Source organism: Saimiri boliviensis, chromosome 12 (assembly GCF_048565385.1).
Source record: "Saimiri boliviensis isolate mSaiBol1 chromosome 12, mSaiBol1.pri, whole genome shotgun sequence".
Taxonomy (NCBI): domain Eukaryota; kingdom Metazoa; phylum Chordata; class Mammalia; order Primates; family Cebidae; genus Saimiri; species Saimiri boliviensis.
Window position 1 is genome coordinate 91,460,091 of NC_133460.1, and position 22,935 is coordinate 91,483,025.

Below are 22,935 nucleotides of genomic sequence, written 5' to 3' on the forward strand. Positions count from 1 at the left end.
AACATTACTCATCACATATGTATCCAGCCTGAATGACTTCATTATAATCCTTACAATGAGTATACGAGGAAGACACTCTTAAGAGGACCATTTTACTGATGAATACCATAAGGCTTGAAGAAGTTAATTAAAGAGCTCAGTGCCACACCCCTTGAAAACAGGATTCTGGCAAAGGTATTCTGACTCCAGAACGATCGCTTTTACACATTAAACACTATCTCCTATTGACTATAGGCAACATTCAAAGTCGATGATTAAATGAGCAAGGATAATCATACAAAGACATGAACCCAGAGACCCTTAATTTGAAAGCTAAGTGAGGCATGATAACTAGGGCCAAGTCAGTTTCTTCTAATACAATCCTAAATTTAAAAGGCACAATTAGAAGGCAATCTCACAAATGCAGGTTCTGTCTTACCCTCATTCATGGCAATCACTCGCATTCTACCATCCTAAGAATTCTTAGTGAAGTCTCCAGAAGTGACTGAGTATCTATTGTTCAAAGATAGAGAAGCTGCAGTCTATGGGGACAGGCATCATCAAGATAAGGATGACAGGAATCAATGATGGCCATTAGTGAGTGAAGGTCGCATGAAAAGTGATGGGCTCACACTGCAGCAGGGGAAAAGGAAATTTAACTTAATTTGAAGGGAAAACTTGCTAATCACAGGAAAAGATTAAGAAGTGGAGGAAGTGCAAAAGGGTTTGCAAGCGGCATTCATGTGGAGATCATTAACAACAAAAAAAGAAGAGGAAGAAATACCAGGCCTCTCAAGGTTATGAAAATCCTCTTATCTAGCAATCCTAGTGCAGGCACTAGAAATGCCTCAGTATAGACCTTGGGGTGTGATCTCAGGGAAGATTCTCTGCCACTTCTCCCGGCCCCGTACCCAAACCATACAGGATTCTACTCAGAGGGCAGGGGTTCAGAATCAGAAGAGACTGCCTGGGAGAATAAGGGAAAGGTAAAAGAAGAGCAAATAAAGTCCATTCTCTAAAGAAAGGGGCTTTCTGAGTTCTTCTCCTGAACTCCATATTCTGAAATATATAAAGACCTATCAATATCAGCCGTAAAGGACAGGCTCGCACTGTGGAGCAATCTAGGATGAGTCATTCTCTTTTTGCTTGAATTTCTCTGCTTACGGGGATCTCATTACTCCCTTAGGACAGCCTAAGGAGTTAATAAATAGCCTAGTAGATAGATAAGTGTGACTTTTATGGATCTAAAATTTTCCTCCCTTCAATATATACTTCAGTGATTTAGAATTCTGGCATTTTCATGCTAGAAGGAAATACAGAGGTTACCTATTATGGCTCTCTAATTTAACTAATGAGGTCTACTCAAGATATTTCAATCTCTGTGTTGACAGATGCATATGTGTGCATGTACAAACATGTATAAATCTGAAGAGATTTAGTACTCTGTGTGTGTGTGTGTGTGTGTGTGTGTGTATGCACAAGTTTCTGCTGCTCTATTTACTCTCATATACAAGGTAGAAATACGTTAAAAGGCAGAGTCTTAAAGCTTAACAAATTTATCTTCTAGAAAGAAACGAAGACAATAAATAGATATATATGTGGAACATACTAAGTGCTACGTTACTTAACGGTAATAATGATAATATGTCATTTTTTAAGTCTAAAAATAGGACTTCATAGCAGGAAATTGAAGCTTGGGCTGGTGAAATTGTTTCCTAGAATCACCCAGTTAATTAATAGAAAAGCTGAAAATTTAAACCTGAATGTCACCCTAAACCCAAGCTCTTCCTACCAATCACATATGTAGACCTGCAATACAGTACATGGTATGATATATTACATTTTTTTTTCTGTGACATCATCACATTTAAATTCAGAGAAGAGAGAGATTTCTTTTGTCTCCAAAAGCAGGAAAAACCAAAGAAAGCTCCACAGTAGAGATAGGCATTGGTATGAGGCCATAAAGCTCCACTGTGGTCCTAATAATGAAAAAAATCCTCACATAGCATCTTTGTATTCAAAGACTAAAACTGTCCCGGCTCATATTAGGTGCTAAAAATTGATCACTGCTAAAATAAATAAGGACAGATGTAAGAAGCACTGACAGATCCATAGACTTACTAGTGCTTACTATTACGTCCCCTGCCTCTTGCAATTTAGCATATGGAATTGGAGTGGGTAGTAGGTCAGAAAAAGTACAGACGAGCCCCACTGGCAAGAATCTAGGTAGTTAGATTCTTCCTCTTCAATTTATGTTGCAAACAATGAGGAATGAGACAAATATTTGATTAGGGAGACACTAGAGTCCTTAGGCAATAGTATGATACAGGGAGAGGAAGGGAGCGGATTTTTCATGATTTCTAGGTGGGGTATTGGTGGTGGAGCTAAACCAGGGTAATGCTAAGGAGAATGGAAGAGGAAGTGGTTGGGGATAATATTAAGACAGTATGGCCAGGTGCAGTGGCTCAAGCCTGTAATCCCAGCACTTTGGGAGGCCGAGGCAGGCAGATCACGAGGTCAAGAGATCGAGACCATTCTGGCCAGCATGGTGAAACCCTGTCTCTACTAAAAATACAAAAAAAAAAAAAAAAAAAAATTAGCTGTGCGTGGTGGCATGTGCCTGTAATCCCAGCTATTCGGGAGGCTGAGGCAGGAGAATTGCTTGAACACGGGAGGCAGTGATTGCAGTGAGCAGAGATTGCACCAATGCACTCCAGCCTGGCGCCTGGCAGCTGGCAACAGAGCAAGACTCTGTCTCAAAAAATAAAGAAGGCAGAACCGATACAACTCGGAATCCACAGATTTAAGAAGAGGTAAGAGAGCAGAGATAAATATGACCCTAGAGTGGTCAGGCTGGGATATGAGGAATAAGGAAACGTGGAAGCCTTTTTTTAAAAAGCTGATTCTAAATGGTAAGATATTCCACTGCCACCTCAACATAAAATTGAAAGTGAGTGATAGAATTCATTTTGAAGTTTTCAGCAGACGGTGACCTGCTTCACAGCTTTGAGTAGGAGATGAGGCAGAGTATCTTGGAAAAAAAAGCCATACCCCCTTCTTAATATATTATCAGTATATCTAGTCATTTTTACATAATAGTTTTTATATTTTTTCTCCTTTTTTGTAACCTTCTTAGACTTCAACCCATTTCTAGTTTGCAGAACCTGAAGAAGAAAAAAGCGAAGAGGCTCAGACTCTTTTTACTGACTCCACTAAATCCACTGGGTGAACTGAGGGGGGACTTGCCGGAGAGAGCGGGAGAAAAGAGCTATAGCCATCTCACACCGCATTCTCGAAGTCTCTTTGGTTTGGGTGGCTTAGAGAAGTCTTGATGGTGCTGTGCTGAATGGCTGGTATATCTGAAGGAGGGAGAGTAACGGCCGTGGTGACCTCGTGTATATAAAACAAACTATCAAACAACAATAAGGGGAAAAAAAAACCTGAAATTGGCTTGGCAGCAATATTCAACAAGGCCTTGAGAATGAATGGGAATGCTATGAGTCAGAATCGGAGAGAGAGGCTATTTTATATTGTGGAATGTTTTCTGATCATAGACAGGTATGTTAGCAAAAGTTTATGAAGCTGCCTCTTTTGCATCAGCCTTGACACCCAAGGTTAGAGGAGAAAATTTTGGGTAGTGATAACAGGCCAGATAAACAAAGAAAAAAAAAATCACTTCAAGGACTAGGGGTGATGTCCAGTGGATGAGGCTAAAGCATCTGGAGTGCAGCACTTTTACATAAGAAGAGAGCTCAAGCTCAGCCAGGCTTTACTGGTCCATAGCACAGTGGGGGACATGAAGATACACCGGAGGTAGATTATAGCACGGTGTGTAGTTAGCACAGGCTCTCTAGCCAGACATACCTGGGTTTAAATTTCATTACTATTGTCTACTAATGTGGGACATTAGGCAAAATTATTTAACCTCTATAAGATTTTCTTTATTTATTTACCTTGTTTATTTCTCATCTGAAAAAGAGGACTGAAATATCTATGGATAATGGGTAACTCTTGTTGATGCCTTCCCATGATCCTCCTCCCTTCTTTTGGTAAAAACCCCTTAGTCTCTCCTGGGGTATCACATTCCTTACTTTCTGTCCATGTGGTTTAGTAAAGTTGATTCTAGCCCCAGGTCTATCTATGGGTATTTTACCTAATCAGAGCCCATAAGATTTCATCCTAGGAGTTTTTCTGGAACAATCAAGAAGTCCTTTTCTTTTACATTGGAGTGAACTGGGAAGATATAAGCTTCTAGAGGCCACTGCAAAGAGAAAGGCTGCCCTAGTAAGCTAAAACAGAGGAAAGGAGAGTGGAGTGATGGGGAGAGATCAAGATCTGATGCCTTTAAGAAGCCTATGGATGTAGTGGAGTCTAATAAAGTTCCTTCTGACTTTCCAGACCCATGAGCCAGTATCTCTTTAAAATCGTTTCTCTTCTTAAAACAGGATGCATTTTTCTATCACATATCTTGAAAGAGTCTTGATCAATAAACTATTTCACATCAATTGTTTGAGGACTGATTTAAATAATGTATGCAAAATACTTAACACAAGGCTTGGCACGCAGTAAATGCTCAACAAATGGGACTTGTTGAAAAAGATGTGAAAGGGGAAGTCATTCACATTGACTGGCACTGAACTGCGGGGAAAAATAAGAATGTGTATGCATGCCGAAACGCATTGAGTGTAGCATAAGGATAAACATTTATCCTTCTGCTGTATAATACAGATGTCATATGACCCCCAGAGGGACATCACTGAAATAAAGCTGGCATTCCAAAATAACAAAGGTTCATTGCTAAACCAACTCTTGATTTTCCGTGTGTGTGAATTAGTCGCAGAAAATATGTAACACCATTCAACTGTCCCTATTTCCAGCCAGCCGTCTGTATGTCAGAGCAACGTAATCAATAAGGTAAGGCTGAACCTATTTTTAATTAAGTGAAACAGCCCCAAGATTGCCTTGTCTTTTGCATAATTAATAGATTGCTGAAGAGTTTCTAATGAGAACTGCCTTCCATTGCTTTATACTAAACTTGACTCAGATCCTAAGAAACCACATGAACGATCCTCAAGTAGAGAATTTGGCTATTGGAAGGAGCTTACCTTATTTAAAACATTTGGATATCACTGATCGTCCACCTCCATGTTGCTTGTTTACTGTCAAATGCAACACCTTAGCTTTTACCTACTGAAGTGCTACACTAAAATAAAATTTTAGAATTTAAAGTTTTTTCTCCCGTCTTTTTTTGGAAGGTAGGGAGAGAATAAGTCTTGAATTAATAGCTTCATGGCCCTCAGATAAACCAAACACCAAGTTTCAAAACCTGGCTGTTACATATTACATGTTATGTTGGATAAGCTACATCACTTCTCTTTCCTGTTTCATCAAAATGGGGATAATAACCACTACCATATAATCTTGTTAAGAGGATCAAATAGCATGATTTTTCATGTGCCTAGACCAATGTAGCTACTCAACAAATACAAATATCCTGATGGAATTTTATCCTGATGACACTCAGGTCTCCCATCTGCATTTTTTTCCCTAATAAAAAATTCCAACTTCTTTTATAGTAACACAATCTTTTTCTGGTCTTTTTTTTCCCTTTTCAGGAGTTACATTTCCTCCAACCTTGAACCATGCAGTTTGACTAGGTCTCAATCCCAAACCCTACTTCAATTCTTGGGGTAGATGTGTGTCTACCCTACATGAGTTATGAACCATCTTGTATGTCCTTGATCTAAGCCAGATCTCTCAGATTCAATCCCTGGAAATAGGGAAAAATAGATAGACTGGCTTGATGGGGCTTCTAAGCTGTTAAAATGTAAGCCTAAAGCTGCTAGTGTCCACTGCTGTCACAAAATGGGGAAAGCAAACATGATAATGAAGACAACACAGAGAAAACAAAACTAGTAGAGATAGAAAAGCAGCCACTATTAATAATTATTAATATTATTAAAAAACAGCCATTATTAATAATATTAACACTGTTAGCCAGTGGGTATTCAATATGACTCTTAGACACAAGGCATGTAACCAACTCACAAAAAGCATTCCATCTGATGAAATAGGTATTAATTATCTTACAGAGGAGAAAACTGAGTCACACGGAAGTTATGTAACTTTCCCATGATTTTTTTTTTACTTAGTAAACAGCAAAGCTAGAAATTAAATCTCACTGTCCCTGAACCCCATAACCTGCAAGTTGTACTGCCTCCCAATATAATTGATTTTCAACATAGGAAAGAAGACCACTGTTACTGTCAGTTAAATTAAAAGAACACCTATTCTATTAATGGTAATATTATGTTGTCTCTTAAATGATGTCCTATATATGTATATCAGTTTTAGAAACAATCTGAACTCCTTGGAGGAAAGTTCATATTTATGGTTGCTCTGGTAGTATTGATAAAACCAGCTCAAAACTCCCATACACTGTTCTTTTGGATAAACACAGAAATTGAAACTTCTCTGCTGTTAAATCTTAAAACTTGTATTTGTTTTATGTGAGTTCCTTCCTCAGGAAAGGATCTTGAAGCCTCCCCCCCCCAAAAAAAAACAGTATTAAAAAATAAAGTATTAAAGAACTGAAACTCACCAGATGCCTCCTTGCCCCTCCCTAGTTCCTGTTTTACATACTGTTACATTTATTTCCTGCTATATAAAACCATACTTTTAGTCAATAAAGAGACGGATTTGAGACTGAGTCCTCATCTGCTTGGCTGCACCACCTAATTAAAGCCTTCTTCCTTGGCAATACTTGTCTCAGTGATTGATATTTTGTGCAGTAGGACCTTGACCAAACCACTAGTGCTTTGGTAACATTACCAGAAACCACTATGATAACATAAGAATAAGCTGTTACACGCCATAATTATTTCACAATCAGAAATTATTACTTCCAGGGGTGGCAAGACCATTGCTACTAGAAATAAAAATAATTATCAGTGTGTTAGGTGATGATAGAAAAACATGACTGTCTTCAGTGTGTTAGGTGATGAGGGAAAAATATGAATTTGTCTCCATTTCTTCTCTAGGGAAATGCTATATTATTACCCATGGTAACTTAACAATTTAACACTAGAGAAACCTCTTTCAGTCCTATACATACCCCCAATAGCCAGGCTCCAAGCAGAAATGATTAAAGAAGATTTCTTTTAATTATACTTGCTGAATTATCCCCATAGTTCCTACATAAAGTACCTGGTTTCCAGAAGTTAATCTAATAAATATTGCTTTGACTGACAACTTTTCTGTCAGCCTAAGATAGTTTCTCAGAGCTAGAAAATACAGACCACATGGGCAAAGACCAAGAGATTTTCATCAACAGTCACGGTACTATGCAATTTACGAGTTCCCATGCCTTCTCTAGAAAAATCAGTCAAGCTCAAGGAACCCATATAAGCCATCTGACAAACCCAGTTGGCACTGTGGTCAAAAGAACTTTGCTTTCTCATCATTCATATGCCTGAGTGGGCTAGATTTCCAGGGCTCTCAGTCCCAATCAAGAACATAAGGCTAAGAGGCAGAGACAACAGCATCTGAAAATTTAGCAGAACACAGCCTTTGGTGACAGCCTTCATTTGAATTCTGGCCCTGGCACTTCACTGCTGTGTGACCTTAGCCAAAGTACTTAACTTCTCTACTCCATAGGTTCCCTGTCTGTTAATGACGATAATGAAAAGCATACCTCAAAAGGTTGTTATGAGGATTAAATAGCTTATCTTTAAGTAGTGCTTGTTGCACTATTAAGACCTGAATGGGCAAGATGTGCCTCTGTTCTCAAAAACAAAAGGAGGTTTTATTTCTTTTACATAATAGATAAGAATTCATATGCAGCCCGGCAGGGTGGCTCAGGCCTGTAATCCCAGTACTTTGGGAGGTCGAGGCAGGTGGATCACGAGGTCAAGAGATCGAGACCATCCTGGTCAACATGGTGAAACCCCGTCTCTACTAAAAATACAAAAAATTAGCTGGGCATGGTGGCGCATGCCTGTAGTCCCAGCTACTCAGGAAGCTGAGGCAGGAGAATTGCCTGAACCCAGGAGGCAGAGGTTGCGGTGAGCCGAGATCGCGCCATTGCACTCCAGACTAGGTAACAAGAGCGAAACTCCGTCTCAAAAAAAAAAAAGAATTCATATACAATAATATGTAATGTTTTTATAAAGGTAATTTTATGGCATTTGATTACAAGAGCTTTGCTAATCAAGCTTTCACATAGAAGATCCCTTCTTCAATGGTTAGGTAAGAAAATACTGCAATTAACACTGGTGGGAGCACTAGTAAAGTCTGCTCAGGTTATCATAATGCACAAATAAGACCTCTGGTGAAACAGAAAACATTGTATATATGTACCACTTACATGGGAAATATTCTGATCTCAGTTCTTTTTTCTTGACCATCCTTTCAGTCAGTATTTTTCATTGTTTCTTTTGGTAGGAACCAACTTCTGCCAAGTTCTCTGAATGGCTACTTCCTACCCTCTAGTTCTGGGTATCATGTACAGATATTTGCAGTGATTTGAAAGTAGAACCTGAGAAAAGATTTGTCCCTCAGACTTTTTCATTAGCAAAGCGCCGACTCCATTTCCAGGATAAACCAGCAGGACCACATTCACTTATTTCAGTCCTTCATTTGCTTATTTTGTGAGGCCTTTCTATGGACATACAGCACCCCCAAAAAAGGAGAGAATGAAAGAAAAAGACATGAACCCTCTCTTTCATAAACTATACTTTATAGACAAACTACACAGAGATGAAGGTTTCTCATGAATATGATACAAAATTAGTAAGGGTGAGGAAAACAACAACAACAACAAAAAAAAAAAAAAAAAAAAAAAAAAACTCTGACCAGAAAAGGGAGACTCAGTAAGAGACAGAGTTGAGTTTCTGGAGGCGGGAGTTGCCAATTTGGACTTCAGAAGCAAGGCTCACATCATCCTGAACAAGAGCAGCAGAGGGAGAGAGGTAAATAAGCTTCTGTGCAACAAAACCCTTTAGTTATGAATGTCTCTGTATGATAGGGGAAAAAGTGGTATCCTGCCATATAGAAGTCCCTATGTGTTATCCCCTAGCCAGTTTGTTTGCAAATGGCTTGTCTAACTTTCTCAGGCAGTTTTGCTAGCTTTTAAAGAGATTTCTCTAATGTAGTTCTCTGGCTTTCAACTCCCACAGGGGTTTTAGGGCAGTGTTTGAAAATGAGAAAGATAAAAATGCATTCCTCTTAGAAGTTCATATAAAAGCGAAAGAATTGGAATGAAGGTAGGAAGCTATTATGTACCTTGGTAATCTATTCTGCCTGTAACTCTAAAGGTTGATGAGAGGCAGTGTGATTTCAGGAGGATTCAAGAGGAGATACTTCCACTGCCCTCATTGCAGGGAGCTCATTGGCTCCAAAAAGGTCACTGTCACAGTGATTCTGAATGACATGAATAAAGGATATTTAAACTTGTCTGAGCTAGTTCCTTGTAGCACTGTTTATAGTAGTAAAAGTCTGGAAACAACCTGAATGTCTTTTCCACAGGCAGATTAGAGAAATTAGGTAAGGCAGAAAGAATCTTTTGGCAGGAGGTAGGATGTATGTTCAAGGGTACTGATCAGTATTAATATCAAAATCCACCAGAATGTTCTGTGCTTTGTTCTTTCATTGCCAGAATCTAAGATCTTGGAAACATAAAAGCCAAAGTTAACTTCTAATATTTTCCTTGTTTTCAATTTTACCCACCCATTCCCATATACAGAGCCACCTCTAGTTTAATTAGGGGGACGGACTGAAGTGGTGCTATTTTCTTTGTCTCTTTCTCTTGCTGTCCCTTCTCTTTCTCTTCATATATTTCTCTTTTCCCATACACACATCCCACTAACATATATGGTTTATGTTTTGCTTTAATAGGCATAAGATTTACCTCTAATCTATATTCTTAGAGAAAAATGCTATGTAGTCAACTAAAAATAATGATAAGTGCATAATAAACTGCATCCCCTCAACAAAAGCAAGGCATAGAACAGTGTGCATAGCTACCATTTATATAAATGTGGGTATCTCCACCTATATATATAAGGGACTAAATATTTGTGTCTCCTCAAAATTCATATGTTGAAACCCTAACCTACTATGATATGATGGTATTTGCAGATAGGGTCTTTGGGAAGTGATTAGGTTTAGGTTAGATCATGAGGATAGGGTCCTCACGATGGAGTTAATGCCCTGATAAGAAGGGGAAGAGAGATCAAAGCTCTCTCTTTCTACCATGTATGGACACAGACAGAAGGCAGTCATCTGCAAGCCAGGAAGAGGGTCTTCAGTAGAAAACAAACCTGCCAGCACCTTGATCTTGAACTCCCTAGACTCCAGAACAATGAGGTATAAATGTCTTCTGGTTAAGCCACCCAGTCTATGGTATTCTGTTCCAGCAGCCCAAGCAGAGTTAAGACTACACACACACACACACACACACACACACACACACACACGTGCACACAAACGTTTGGCAAGTCATAGAACATTTCCAGAAAGATAATTGAGAAAGTAGCAATATTGGTTGTGTCCCACATGAAGAGGAGAAGGCTGGCTGGGCACAGTGGCTCACGCCTGTCATCCCAGCACTTTGAGAGGTCGAGGTGGATGGATCACTTGGTGTCAGGCATTCAAGACCAGCCTGAGCAACATGGTGAAACCTGGTCTCTAGTAAAAAGCCAAAAACATAGCCAGGTGTGGTGGCACGCACCTGTACACCCAGCTACTAGGAAGGCTGAGGCAGGAGAACCGTTTGAACCCGGGAGGCAGAAGTTGCAGTGAGCTGAGACCGTGTCACTGCACTCAAGCCTGGGCAACAGAGTGAGACTCTGTCATAAATGAATGAATGAATGAATGAATGAATGACAAGGAGAAGCCTTAGGAGATCTAAAATCAGGAACTGGAGGAAGATCTACTTCTAGACTAAATAAAACCTACTTATTCACACTAAAAATATTCATATGAATATGCAATATATGTGTGTATGTTTTAATAATAAAAAAGTCACTATCAGATTTTTTTAAATGTCTGTCTCAATGGTTCCACTGAAAGTAACAAAGCAATTCTCATAAAGTCCCTGCAGTTCACTAACTTCCATCAACTATTGGGGGTTTTTCAAAAAGACTGTGACACATTTTTTTAATATTCTCTTAAAATGTTTCTTACTCTAATATCACATCCTGCCCTGAGGGGGATGTGGGCATGTCCCATTAAGAACAGACCTTATGTGAGAACACTGGTAAGAACAAGATTCCAATGGTCATTTGCTAGGTCTTATATGACTAGGTCATGTCTTAATGTGCTACAAGATAAAGTGAGACTTACCAGTAGAACCTGTTTGGTACAACCCCTTCTTGGATAAGCTGCCACCTTCTCCCAAATTCAGCAGAGCTGTATAACTGTAAAGAACAGAAATTACTCAGCACTATGGTTCTACAGTACATCAAATATACAAACGTCAGTTCATTGGATCAATAGTAACAATAATACCTAACATTTATTGAACACCTGTCATATGCAAGGTGAGTGCTTCACACATGTACTGTCTCTATTCCTTACACAAATTCTGCACGGTAGATTCATATCTTCATTTTACGGTTGAGGAAACTGAAGCTTTTAAGGATTAACTGACTTTTTAGAAATTACATATCGAATAAGTAGTTGAACAAACTGAAATGCACACCCTGTTCTGCCTGGTGATAAAGTCAGCTGTGCCACTTGACCTAGCATGTGCAAAGAGTGCAATATCTAGACCTGGTTCTGGAAGAGCACGCAATGTAATCCGAACCTGGCTAACATCATGAGAAATGCACGAGGCAGCCAGTGATAAAATAATGCGGAGACGGGCACCAATTCAAGGATGCTTCCCAGACACTGTGGTGAAACAGCTGGGACCTGAATGGATACAACATTCAAATGGACAAAAATAGCATTATTCACAAAAGGAGCAGCATGCGTCAGAGTGGTAACATAGACAGGGCCAAGACAGAATAAGCAGAGCTTATCTAAGTAAGTCTGGAGAGACAGGTTTAGGGCAAGTTGCAGAGGTTAAGAACTGATTCTGCAGAAGCTAAGGAACCAATGTTGGTTTTTCTAACAGTAACCAGAGGGACCTCAGACTAGAAGACAGCAATCCACGTTGACTATGCTGTTACTAAGATCCAAGATCCAAGTGCTTCACACACATTACTTTATTTAATCCATACGCTATCTCTGTGATCTATGAAGTTATTATGTCCATTTTACAGCTGCTACAATTTCAAATCCATTTTCTACCTTGCTTCAGTACTCTCCGAGAGCAGCTGCATTGAGTCACAGTTCATGAAATAGAGACCGATCCTTCGCATGCTCCATACTTAAAATGCCTTCTCTTGTGTACTGTTCTTTGTTGTTCCTTGTTATCCTGCTCCTGGTTGATAATCTTTACATCACCGTGGGACCCCCTCTGCCTCTAGAAGTGTCCCTTGATGACAGCCCGAGAATCCTGTTGCTGTAGGTATTCTAGTTGCCATGGGCATCTAGCTACTGATTTGAAAATATAGGTACCATTTACGACAACCCCTTTCTGTTATGTGTCTGATTTGTAACCCACCTGCACCTGATTCTTCTCCCATTGCATTTGCCACCTCCCATGGTGAATGGATGGTGAGTCACACTGCACTCAGTACCACAATGGCTCAGCTTCTCTCTCTCACCCCAGCCCGACCCTGAGTGAAGAGTCAAATGACTCACCAAGCAACTCACCAAAGCTGCCACATGTACCAGGCATGTCCAAGGAACAACTCAACTCAAGTGAGTATTTACTGACTCTTGAAACAACCTGCTACAACATTGTGTCCACTGGATCAGAGCACAGCCTGATACCAAAAAATCACTGAACTATCCGGATACCAAAGCGAGCAGCTCAGTTGGTTCCAATTACACTTCATTCAGATATCTAGCCAAGGAGAATCTGTAACTTTTCCTAAGTCTTTTTTATTTTTCATTCTTTGGCCATCATGCCCGGGGGAGAATGGTTTCCTGGGTACATTTCGTGTTTGATGTATTTTATGAGTGCCAAGGAGAGACGGGTGACAACTCCCCTCATAGAGATAACAGGATGGGAAAGGTCACACTTTCCTAACTCAGAACCCAAACAGCCAGTGTATGTATGGCCTGCTTCCTGTTCCCAGCATGTCCTCAACACCTTGTGTCTCAACACAGGGGCTCGTACAACAATAGCAAGCACCCAACCCAAAAGTATCCACTTCTTTCCCCACTTGTCTCTTTTAATCCCAGAGCCCTATTTCTTTCTATAAGTTTACAAAGAACAGAGTTCACACCACTGTGCTGTGCCTGTCATATAGATCTATCAATATTTACATATAAAGATTAATGCAATTGTGAAAGTATCAGTACAGTTCAAAATAATATGTCTGTGCACACAGGCTGAATCATATCCATGCTGCAAGGATAAAATATAAACTCTATGTGCTCCTTCGGCTAGGCCAAGGGATTGCTATTTCTGTTGCCATAGAGAATTCATCTCTGTGAGGAATTGTTTGTGGTTCTTTTTTTCTCTTTTTAAATGTATCCCCTAAGCTTGGATCTGGAGCCTGTGGACTACTCAGGTATGTCCCATGACATTTGTTTATATCTTCAAAGATCAATTTTGTTATTTGTGAGCATCTAGAGGCCCCTCCAGCAGTGGGTATACAAAGCAATCCCATCAACCAAGCCTCTCTTATTCAGCTCAGTCAGATTCTTTTCAATTTACTTTCTCCAAGGGTACCTTTCTGTCTTGGTGGGCTGGCTCTGTCACCTTCCCACGCATGCCCTGCTGTGCCTTCACTGAGGCTGCCCACTCTGACAGACGTGGCTTCAAGACTTTCCTTCTTCAACACCAGTCTTGTTTTCAGAGCCAGATGAAAGGCCACCTCCTCTACGAACCCTCCTCTACCTACTAAGATTCCCACTGGTCTTGTTCCAAGAGCAGATGCTATCAAACTACCAGCCAGGTATTTATATTTAACTCTCTTAATGGCCTTTCAAGAGAATCTTCCACCAACAGAAGGCAGAAATTCCTTTCTATCTAAAATTACTCTAAGACCACTTTCTGCCTCTTTAATGAGACTGCAAAGCTTTTAGATGTTGGAAATCTTATCCTTCTACATGAACAGGTGCCTCAAACACAGATGATAAAGGAAAGAGATAATTATTTTGTACCACGTGAATTTCCAAGTCATGTTGTTACCTAACAAAGAATCCAGGTTTCACAATTGGTGGACAAAGAAAATTTATCAGAGGAATACGCTTTGCTTCCATGGATTTTTAACCAAAGGTGTACACCTAAAAATCAAACAAAACACACATACACAAAACCCTATAAACGTCAGTATATTTGAAACTCCCAAGGATTTGAAACCAGAGTCTTGTATATTCACTTTTAGACAAAACTGCTCTGCATTCTCCATCTACTACTTCAAACATTTTTCTCCCTAAAAAGTTAACTGTCCAGCCTGGTATTATACCAACTAAAAAAGAAAACAACAACTCCCTGCCATTCAAGTGAACGTGTTAATTAAACCTACAGAGTCTGGTAGCAAAGTTCTCCTCCCCAAAGAAGGGAATGGTATCAAAGCATTTTACCCAATGACTATCTCAGCCACCCGTGGAAGGCTTTCCCTGTAGAATGAGTCAATGTCCTTTAATAAAATTCATAGTGTTGGCAGCACCTAAGTAAGATTTCTTTCCCTCCCTGTCTGTTTCTGGCTCCAAGGTTTCTTCTGACTGTCAGAACACAGAACTGAGAACTATCATTACTATCTGTCACATCAGAGAAAGCAGCAGCAGCTTTCTCTAGCTATGCCAAGCTTGGAGAAAGAGAGAAAGACGAGGATGAGGATGAAAGAGTACTCAGACTAGTTTTAGGAGGGCACTGTTCCTCTCCCTGTGCTGTGTCATGAACTGCAAAATGCCATCCTTAGAGCATTTGATTTTGTTTAGCTAACCTTAGTATAAATGTTGAAAAGAACTGAAGGAGCAGAAATTTTAGAGAATGGGGAAAGATTCTGTTTATATCTGCAGTGAGAATGCAACACAGAAAATCCTTTCTGTCTAAAATCATTCTAAAATATCTGCGACCACATGCATCAGTAGATACAACTTAGTGCACACAACCCAACACTCACCTGTGCTCAAGATCTATTAGCAGTCTTAGGCCCTAACCCTCCATACTGTCATTATGCTGGCCTGGGAGCTATTCGCACTCCTCTCTCTTTCCTACATGTTCCTCTTCTGAAGTTTTTTTTTTTTTTTGGAGACATCTTTCACATTGGCTTGTTTCCTTGCCATCTGTCTTTGTTTGCTTTAAGAAGAATGCAGATAAAAATACACTTAATTCCAAAAGATGAAATTGCCAGGGTTAGTTTCGTGGAGAGCTTTGAGCCAACTGTCAGGCATCTCTGGCACCATCCTCTGGATGTCTTTAGAGCTGAGAGATTCTTCTCAATTTCCTCTCTCCAAAGGTACCTCTTGGTCCTGGTGGGCTGGCTCTGTCACCTTCCCACACAGGCCCTGCTGTGCCTTCACTGAGGCTGCCCACTTTGGCACAAGTGGCTTTAAGACTTTCCTTCTTCAACACCAGTCTTGTTTTCAGAGCCAGATGGAAGGCTACCTCCTCTAAGAACCCTCCTCATTCATAGTCGGGTGATCGGCACTGGCTACCAGGAATGACAAAAAGGGATGCCACATCGGGACAAAATAGCTTGGGAGAGGGAAAGAATGGGATGCACTGGTTTTGCTCAAGATTCCTAGTCTACAGATTAAGAAGGGAGGAGAGAAGGATACAGCCATTTCCAACTTTCATTTTCCACCTTACCATTCACGTTTTGGCTAAATCCCTAGAAGAGCGACAACTTGCTACCAGATAAGAAATTCAGCTTCTTGTGGTTATCCACAAGCTTGCAATTGTCAGTGTCGCTAGAAAGTCTTTTCAATAATCCTAAATTGGATCAGTGTGTCCTCTCTTTTCAGATTGTTAGACAGGTGCATGTGATGGAATTTTCTTTTGCAGCTGGGAAATGAGTAAAAGAGCAACCATTTCACAGAAATTTGTGGTAGGAGAATTCCATAGAATCTAAGAGTTGTGATAACGTTTTAAGTCTTTGGTTCATGGGACCAGATGTTGTTCACCACAGTTTCCCATGGCGGCTTCCCCGGTCAGGGGGCAGTTTCCTGGGGCTCCTCCACACAAACTCCTTAGGAGGCATCGGCGTTGGCAGAACACGTCCTGCTGTCAGCTCTTCTCAAGGTTGCCTGCCCACTCCTCTTTCCTTCTTTGCTCTTAACATTATGGAAGCAGGGAGCCTGCAAACCGTGCTTCTTGAAAAGGCTGACAGAAAATCCCGCAGCTCGATTTTATTTGCCTCATCCTAATACTGCCCTGGGGATGGCCTGGGTACAAAGCACTCATCCACCTCATGACTCTCCAGTTCTCACTGCTATTCCTGCATCCTTTTTAGCAAGAAAGAGATGGTACCTTAAGGACTTCATATAAATTCCTAATGCCAGTCCCGAGGCATCACAAATATCAAGTTCTTTTTTTCATCAACCTCAATAGGAAGAAAGAGAATCAGTCCAGAGAAAAATGCAGTCCTCAGAAGTGTGTTCTGATGCTCTGGTTCCGCAGCGTGGGAGGGGCCACAACCCATGCTAAGGGGAGCCAAAATCTGCAGCAGTTAAAAGGATTCCACAAACTTCACTAAGAGCTGACTTGACTCTTTACCTTGGCTGTTCAGTACAGGGAGCAGACAGTGAGAGAGCCATGGTGCCCAATCCAGACCCCACACCCAACCCTGCCCCAACAGATTTAAGTTTCTCAAAGAAAAAGTTAGCGTATTGGAGATATCACAGACAACCTACAGTAATGTGTAATATTTTGTTCACGGTGTTGTAGTGGCTTGTGTTGAGAGGAAAAGTTTAGAATTTGCAAAAGAATTCACAGTGGGCTTTGTAGTACAATCAACATGTTTTAGAATGAAGATGTTCAGAAAGAGTGTTCTAGGGGAATGGGTCTATGCAAATAAACAGAGCAGCAAAACTCAGGGTGATGGTCTCACATGTGTTTGGTCAATAGCAAGAGACCCAGTTTGGCTGGGATGCATTACAGAGAGAAGTGGAAGCTGGGGTTATAAAGCAGCCTGGAACCAGGCTGGGTAGAGGTAATCTTACCAATACTTTTGAGGAGCTAATATAGACTGGATCCAAATATCATTAAGGTCAAAAGACGAGAGTATCAAGGCTGAGCATTCAGATTTTGCTGATGAAGGCTGGGCAGGAATGATGGCCTATTGCTGGTTCCATCAATGTCATCAATTTATCAAATTTGTCACTGCCCATTCTCTAGCTGTCCCTGAAGTCTGTCACACGCCCTGCAGTTGAGGGTGGTGCTCTGAAGCTTGGAAGATTAGACTTACAGAACTGGGGCTGGCTGGGAAGGGAGGGTTGATATGACTGTGGGTGAGTTTGATTTGTGAACACTTCCTGTGCATCCAGGTCTTGAGGTATACAGGAAAATAATAAGATAAAATCTTAGCCTTAAAGCTTCTGTTTTTCTTTCGTTCTTTCTTTCTTTGAGACAAAGTCTCACTCTCTTGCCCAGGCTGGAGTACAGTGGCATGATCTCAGCTGACTGCAACCTCTGCCCGCTGGGTTCAAGTGATTCTCCCCTCTCAGCCTCCTGAGTAGCTGAGATCACAGGTGTGCACCACCACACCCGGCTAATGTTTGTATTTTTAGTAGAGGCAGGGTTTTATCATGTTGGCCAGGCTGGTCTCGTACTCCTGACCTCAAGCGATCTGTCCATGCCTTGGTCCCTCAAAGTGCCAGAATTACAGGCATGAGCCACTGTGCTCGGCCCCTTAAAGGTTCTTAAAGACAAGCGTTGGTGGCATAGAACACATAAAGAACCAGCTAAAACTTTAGACACACTTTACTCTCCCTTTCAAAGCCCCAAAACTACCAAATAGCACAGTCGTGCCTGATCAAACCTTAAACCTAATCACTTGTTTTAAAATGTTCATTTCTCCTTATTCTTGTAGGTTTTTTTCCCCCCAAATCATTAGAAACATGCAGATCAAACTGTTCCAGGTAGCAATTGAAAAATAATTATACAACCTGTTTAAACATGGTATACAAGGAGAATGCAGGCCTCCCTTGTTTGCATATGACGGCATTTCAGCTGCAGAATTTGTTTTATAAACAAGTGTTAGGGTTGACATTTAGCAAGCTCCCTGGTTTCCACTCTAATTGCCAGTTTTGTACTTGGAAACTTAAATTACTTACATATTCATGAGATTAGAAATCAGCTCTGAGATTGGGAAATTTCAAGCACATGAAAATCCTGCCAAACCAGCACGGTATATAAAGCTCAACATATTTCTTATAAAAAACTGAGTGCCTTTTAACTTAATGCAGTGCGTTGGGAAAACGTAATGGCATTAGGTAGGTATCAGTTTCCTAAGTGTTTGTGCTTGTGCAGAAATCATTTGAATATCCCCAGGGGGTTGAATTTCAAGGATCAATTTGTCTTTATCTCAATCTTGTCCTTTTGATATTAAGGGGCTGCCAGGTCTATTCAAAAACAAATAGAGTTAATGTGAAGATAAATACTTTAATAGTTTACTATTATAATCAATAATATTTCTAAGTTCTACATATCCATCTGTCTTGTACCATTCATTGGTAAAAAGTCCTGCTTCCACAGGACCTTTTAGTGATTGTCTAAAAAGGCATTTAAATTAAATTGATTGAAGTGCCTGTAGCTCTATGTACTGGAAAGACACTGAGATAAGACAGCCTCTGACGAAGGCAGGCTTTGTCTAATTCCAGCTGCGCCACACCAGGGGTGCTATCTCTCAGGTCTTTGGATAACACATTGCCTGGTGTCTATGCCATGTTTGCTATGCACCAGGCTCTGTGTTAATATTTTACATGCATTATCTCGGTATCATTAAATAGTGCCATGAGCCAGGTATTCTTATTTCCACTTTACAGTTGGAGAAATTACATTTAAGCGACCTGCTGAGGGTCACAGAGCAGTGGTAGGACCCAACAGAGCAGAGAGCTGACCCTCTTAACCAGCTTGCCTTACTGTTGACCAGTGTTGAGAAGCCTAAATATGACTGAGATTTTGAAAGCACTGGCCTTTATTTCCTTATGAAGTAGTCATTATTTCCCAGGGAATGTCCAGCATTCAAAGCAGCCATGGTAAGTATTGCCCTTCTGTGAGGGCTCATGCAGGAGAACAATTAAAAGGAATAAAGATAAGCTTTTTTTATTTACACAAATGTTTACAAATATACATATAAAACTTTAAAACCATTGCAGAGGCTGGGCGGGGTGGCTCACACCTGTAATCCCAGCACTTTGGGAGGCAGAGGCAGGTGGATCACGAGATCAGGAGTTTAAGACCAGCCTAAACAACATAGTGAAACCCTCTCACTACCAAAAAAATCAAAAATTAGCCAGGCATGGTGGCACACACCTGTAATCGCAGCTACTCAGAAGGCTAAGGCAGAAGAATTGCTTGAACCCAAGAAGCAGAGGTTGCAGTGAGCCGAGATCACACCACTGCGCTCCAGCCTGGGCGACTCCTTCTCACACACAAAAAAATAAAATTGCAGGACTGGTAGTGAGAGAGAGAAGGCAGAGAACTAAAATTAGTTCTTTTTAAATAAAATTAATTTTTATTCATTCATTCATTCATTAAAAAGAATAAAATTCTTTTTAAATAAAATTCATGCATGTTATTAAAATTCTATCATTTTCTGTTTATCAAATTGGCAGTCCAGTTTTCCTTTTCTATCAACATATGATTTTAACTGATAAAGTCAGCCTTTATTTACGTAGAGAATGCTATTAATTAAATTAGAGTTTCTGGTTGGGCACAGTGGCTCACGCCTGTAATCCCAGCACTTTGGGAGGCTGAGGCAGATCACTCAAGGCCAGGAGTCTGAGACCAGGCTGGCTAACATGGTGAAACCCCATCTCTACTAAAAAAATATGAAAATTAGTCAGGTATGGTGGCAGGTGCCTGTAATTCCAGCTACTCAGAAAGCTGAAGCAGGAGAATCGCTGGAACCCGGGAGGCAGAGGTTGCAGTGAGCCAAGATCCCACCACTGCACTCCAGCGTGGGCAAGACAGCAAGACGCTGTCTAAAAAAAAAAAAAAAAAAAAAAAAAAGAAAAAAAATTTAGATTTTCTATTATTTGTAAACAGAATCTCCCTATCAAAGCCTGTTTCCTGACTTTAAAACCATGTTTTGGTTTTGCATGCATCTCCCAAGGCAGGAGAATTGCCTGAACTAAAAAATGTTGAAGGGAAGGCCAACATACACGCCTTAGGATTTTCTATGTATTTCATAAACTGATCCTTCAGAATTTAAAGATGATAAAGAATGAGGCAAGTTCTCTACCTGTTGTTACTTGGACTGCTGACTCATAGAGCTCCAAAATATGTGACACAATACAAACTTATAAATATTCTAGAACTACCACAAAATAAAGGGTGGCCCAAACTGTCCTAAAGGTTTTATTCTTCTCTACAAAACTGATCATTTGTTTGAATGTCCTTTTTTGGAAAAAAAAAAGAAAATCACAAAAAAAATATATTTAACATCTTCTCAAGTCAAATCAAAAGGGAGATCCATGAACAAAAGAAAAACAAAGAGAATGGGAAAGATGAAAAGGCAAACACAGGGCAGCAGAAGGGGTTTATTTGTCCTATGCAGTGTTTCCTTTTAAATTTTTGAGGTCACTGTTAAACACATAAAAATAAGAAAACACTGGCCGGGCGAGGTAGCTCACGCCTGTAATCCCAGCACTTTGGGAGGCCAAGACGGGTAGATCACCTGAGGTCAGGAGTTCAAGACCAGCCTGGCCAACATGGTGAAACTCCGTCTCTACTGAAAACACAAGAATTAGCTGGGCATGGTGGTGCATGTGCCTGTAGTCCCAGCTACTTGGGAGTATGAGGCAGGAGAATCGCTTGAACCCGGGAGGTGGAGGGTACAGTGAGCTGAGATTGCACCACTGCACTCCAGCCTGGGCAACAGAGTGAGACTCTGTTTCAAACATAAAGAAATAAAAAGAAAGAAAGAAAGAAAATGAAAATATCACATTAAAAACAAAGCAGAATTACTTCTCTTAAAGGAAGAACACATCCTGAGGGTCTGGTGACATTGGACCCACGTTCCTACGCGGCAAGAACACCAGGCTAGAACTTGACAGCATCCCTCCCTCCTTCTAAGTGAACACTTGGCTCTCTACCTTCCCACAGCCTGGACCCAGCCTGTTTTGTTCAGTTGTATTTCTTGCCTGTTTGTGTAGGAACTGCAGTCATGCCCTAGGTGGTCTTGGCTGCCCATGAGGGTGGTAACTGTACAGGACAGGAGAAGAGTAGCCCTTCCTGCTTATGGTCAGGGGCAGCAAGCCCTTCTCCAGAGCCACCTGAAGCAGCAGCCCGGATACAGACAGCAAGGGGGCCTCTGCTCTCCAGCCACTCAGCAGCCGGAGTCCTGACCGTGTTCCACCTGGTTTCACAACCCACTCTCCCTTTTACAAGTCACTTCTCCATTGTGAATCCTAACAGAGGCACCAAGAGCCCTGCCCCAGCATAGACAGCAAAGCTGAGGTATATACAGATTCTCACACTTCTCTCCTTTTTCTTTTTTTCAATTTCCTTATAGTCACATCTGCTCTTTGTTTTCTCTCATTTCAAATGTTTCCCAACACATCATGTTTAGTGAGGTGTTTAAGACAGACTGAGAGATGCCGTTGGAGGCAATGTTTTATAGCACAGTTTGTACACTAGTTTATTGCCAAATTAAAATAAAGATGTAATCTGGCAGACTCAGCCTTCTGCTAAGCCTTCCTTGGGTGGCTTCCTGTATTGAGGCAAGAAAGTCAGGAAAAGCTAGCACTGAAGTAAAGGACTGTATCTCCTTTCTCTGATCTGCTCAGTTTCCAAATGCAAAGACATTTTTAAAAATGGACAGAATGCTTGGTTTGCCTACTGCTTACAGAAATTAAAAAAAAAAAAAAACCAAAACAAATCAATTAACAAAAGAAAGCCAGATTTCAGTGCTCCTATAAGTGCCACAGGATTCTTCATACTCTCCACAAGGATTCACTGTTTTAAGAAATGTGAGGGGTGCGACTTTATACAGCCAGTAGCCCCCTGTCCATTTGAAACAGAATCTCTGTAGTATCTATAAATCTATACTGTTCTATAAATTTATAAATCTATACATCTATACTGTTCCATCTGTACGATAATTTTCAGAAAAATCTGAAAATTTCAGGGCTTTCCAAAGGCACATCCTCACAGAGGCCCTTCACATGCCAAGTCCAGCTCCCACTTCTTTACTTGGTAAGCCTGAGGGCAGGGTTTCCTATGTAGCCAGGCTATTTACTTAAGAATTTCAATGAGTGAAAGGGTCCACACTTTTTCCTTTCAGTCATTCCAGCGGTGCCTGGACAGCCACATCACCAGACATGATAGCATTTAAGAGACACCCAGAGAGCTGATAAAACTTATCTGGTTGTATGTATAAGGGTTTTTCTAGAAGACATTGGTGTCTGAATCAGTAGGCTGAGAAAATCCACCCTCCCCAGTGTGGACGAGACTCCTCCAATCCTTGGAGGTGTTGAATGGAACATAAAGGCAGCGGGAGAGTGAAATCCCTCTTTCTTTTTAAGCTGGGATATCCATCCATCTCTCCTCACCCTCAGACATCAGAGTTCTTGGTTCTCAGGCCTTTGGACCTGGACCAGGACTTACAACATTGGTTCTACCCCCACCCAATTCCCAGGTTGTCTAACTGGGACTGAATTATACCACTGCTATTCCTAGTTGTCCAGCTTACAGATGGCAGATCTTGGGACTTCTAAGCCTCC

The 22,935-nt window shown here is 40.8% G+C and overlaps 1 protein-coding gene across 7 annotated transcripts in view; it reads right to left on the reverse strand.

The window, feature by feature from the left end:
- SORCS1 (sortilin related VPS10 domain containing receptor 1) overlaps positions 1-22,935 on the reverse strand; it is a 598,052-nt gene that overhangs the window by 188,991 nt on the left and 386,126 nt on the right. For all 7 annotated transcript variants that reach the window (XM_074382853.1, XM_039465320.2, XM_039465322.2 and 4 more), the window contains exon 5: positions 11,323-11,396. In XM_074382853.1, the coding sequence (XP_074238954.1) occupies positions 11,323-11,396 (74 nt within the window). The remainder of the gene's footprint in view (positions 1-11,322; positions 11,397-22,935) is intronic.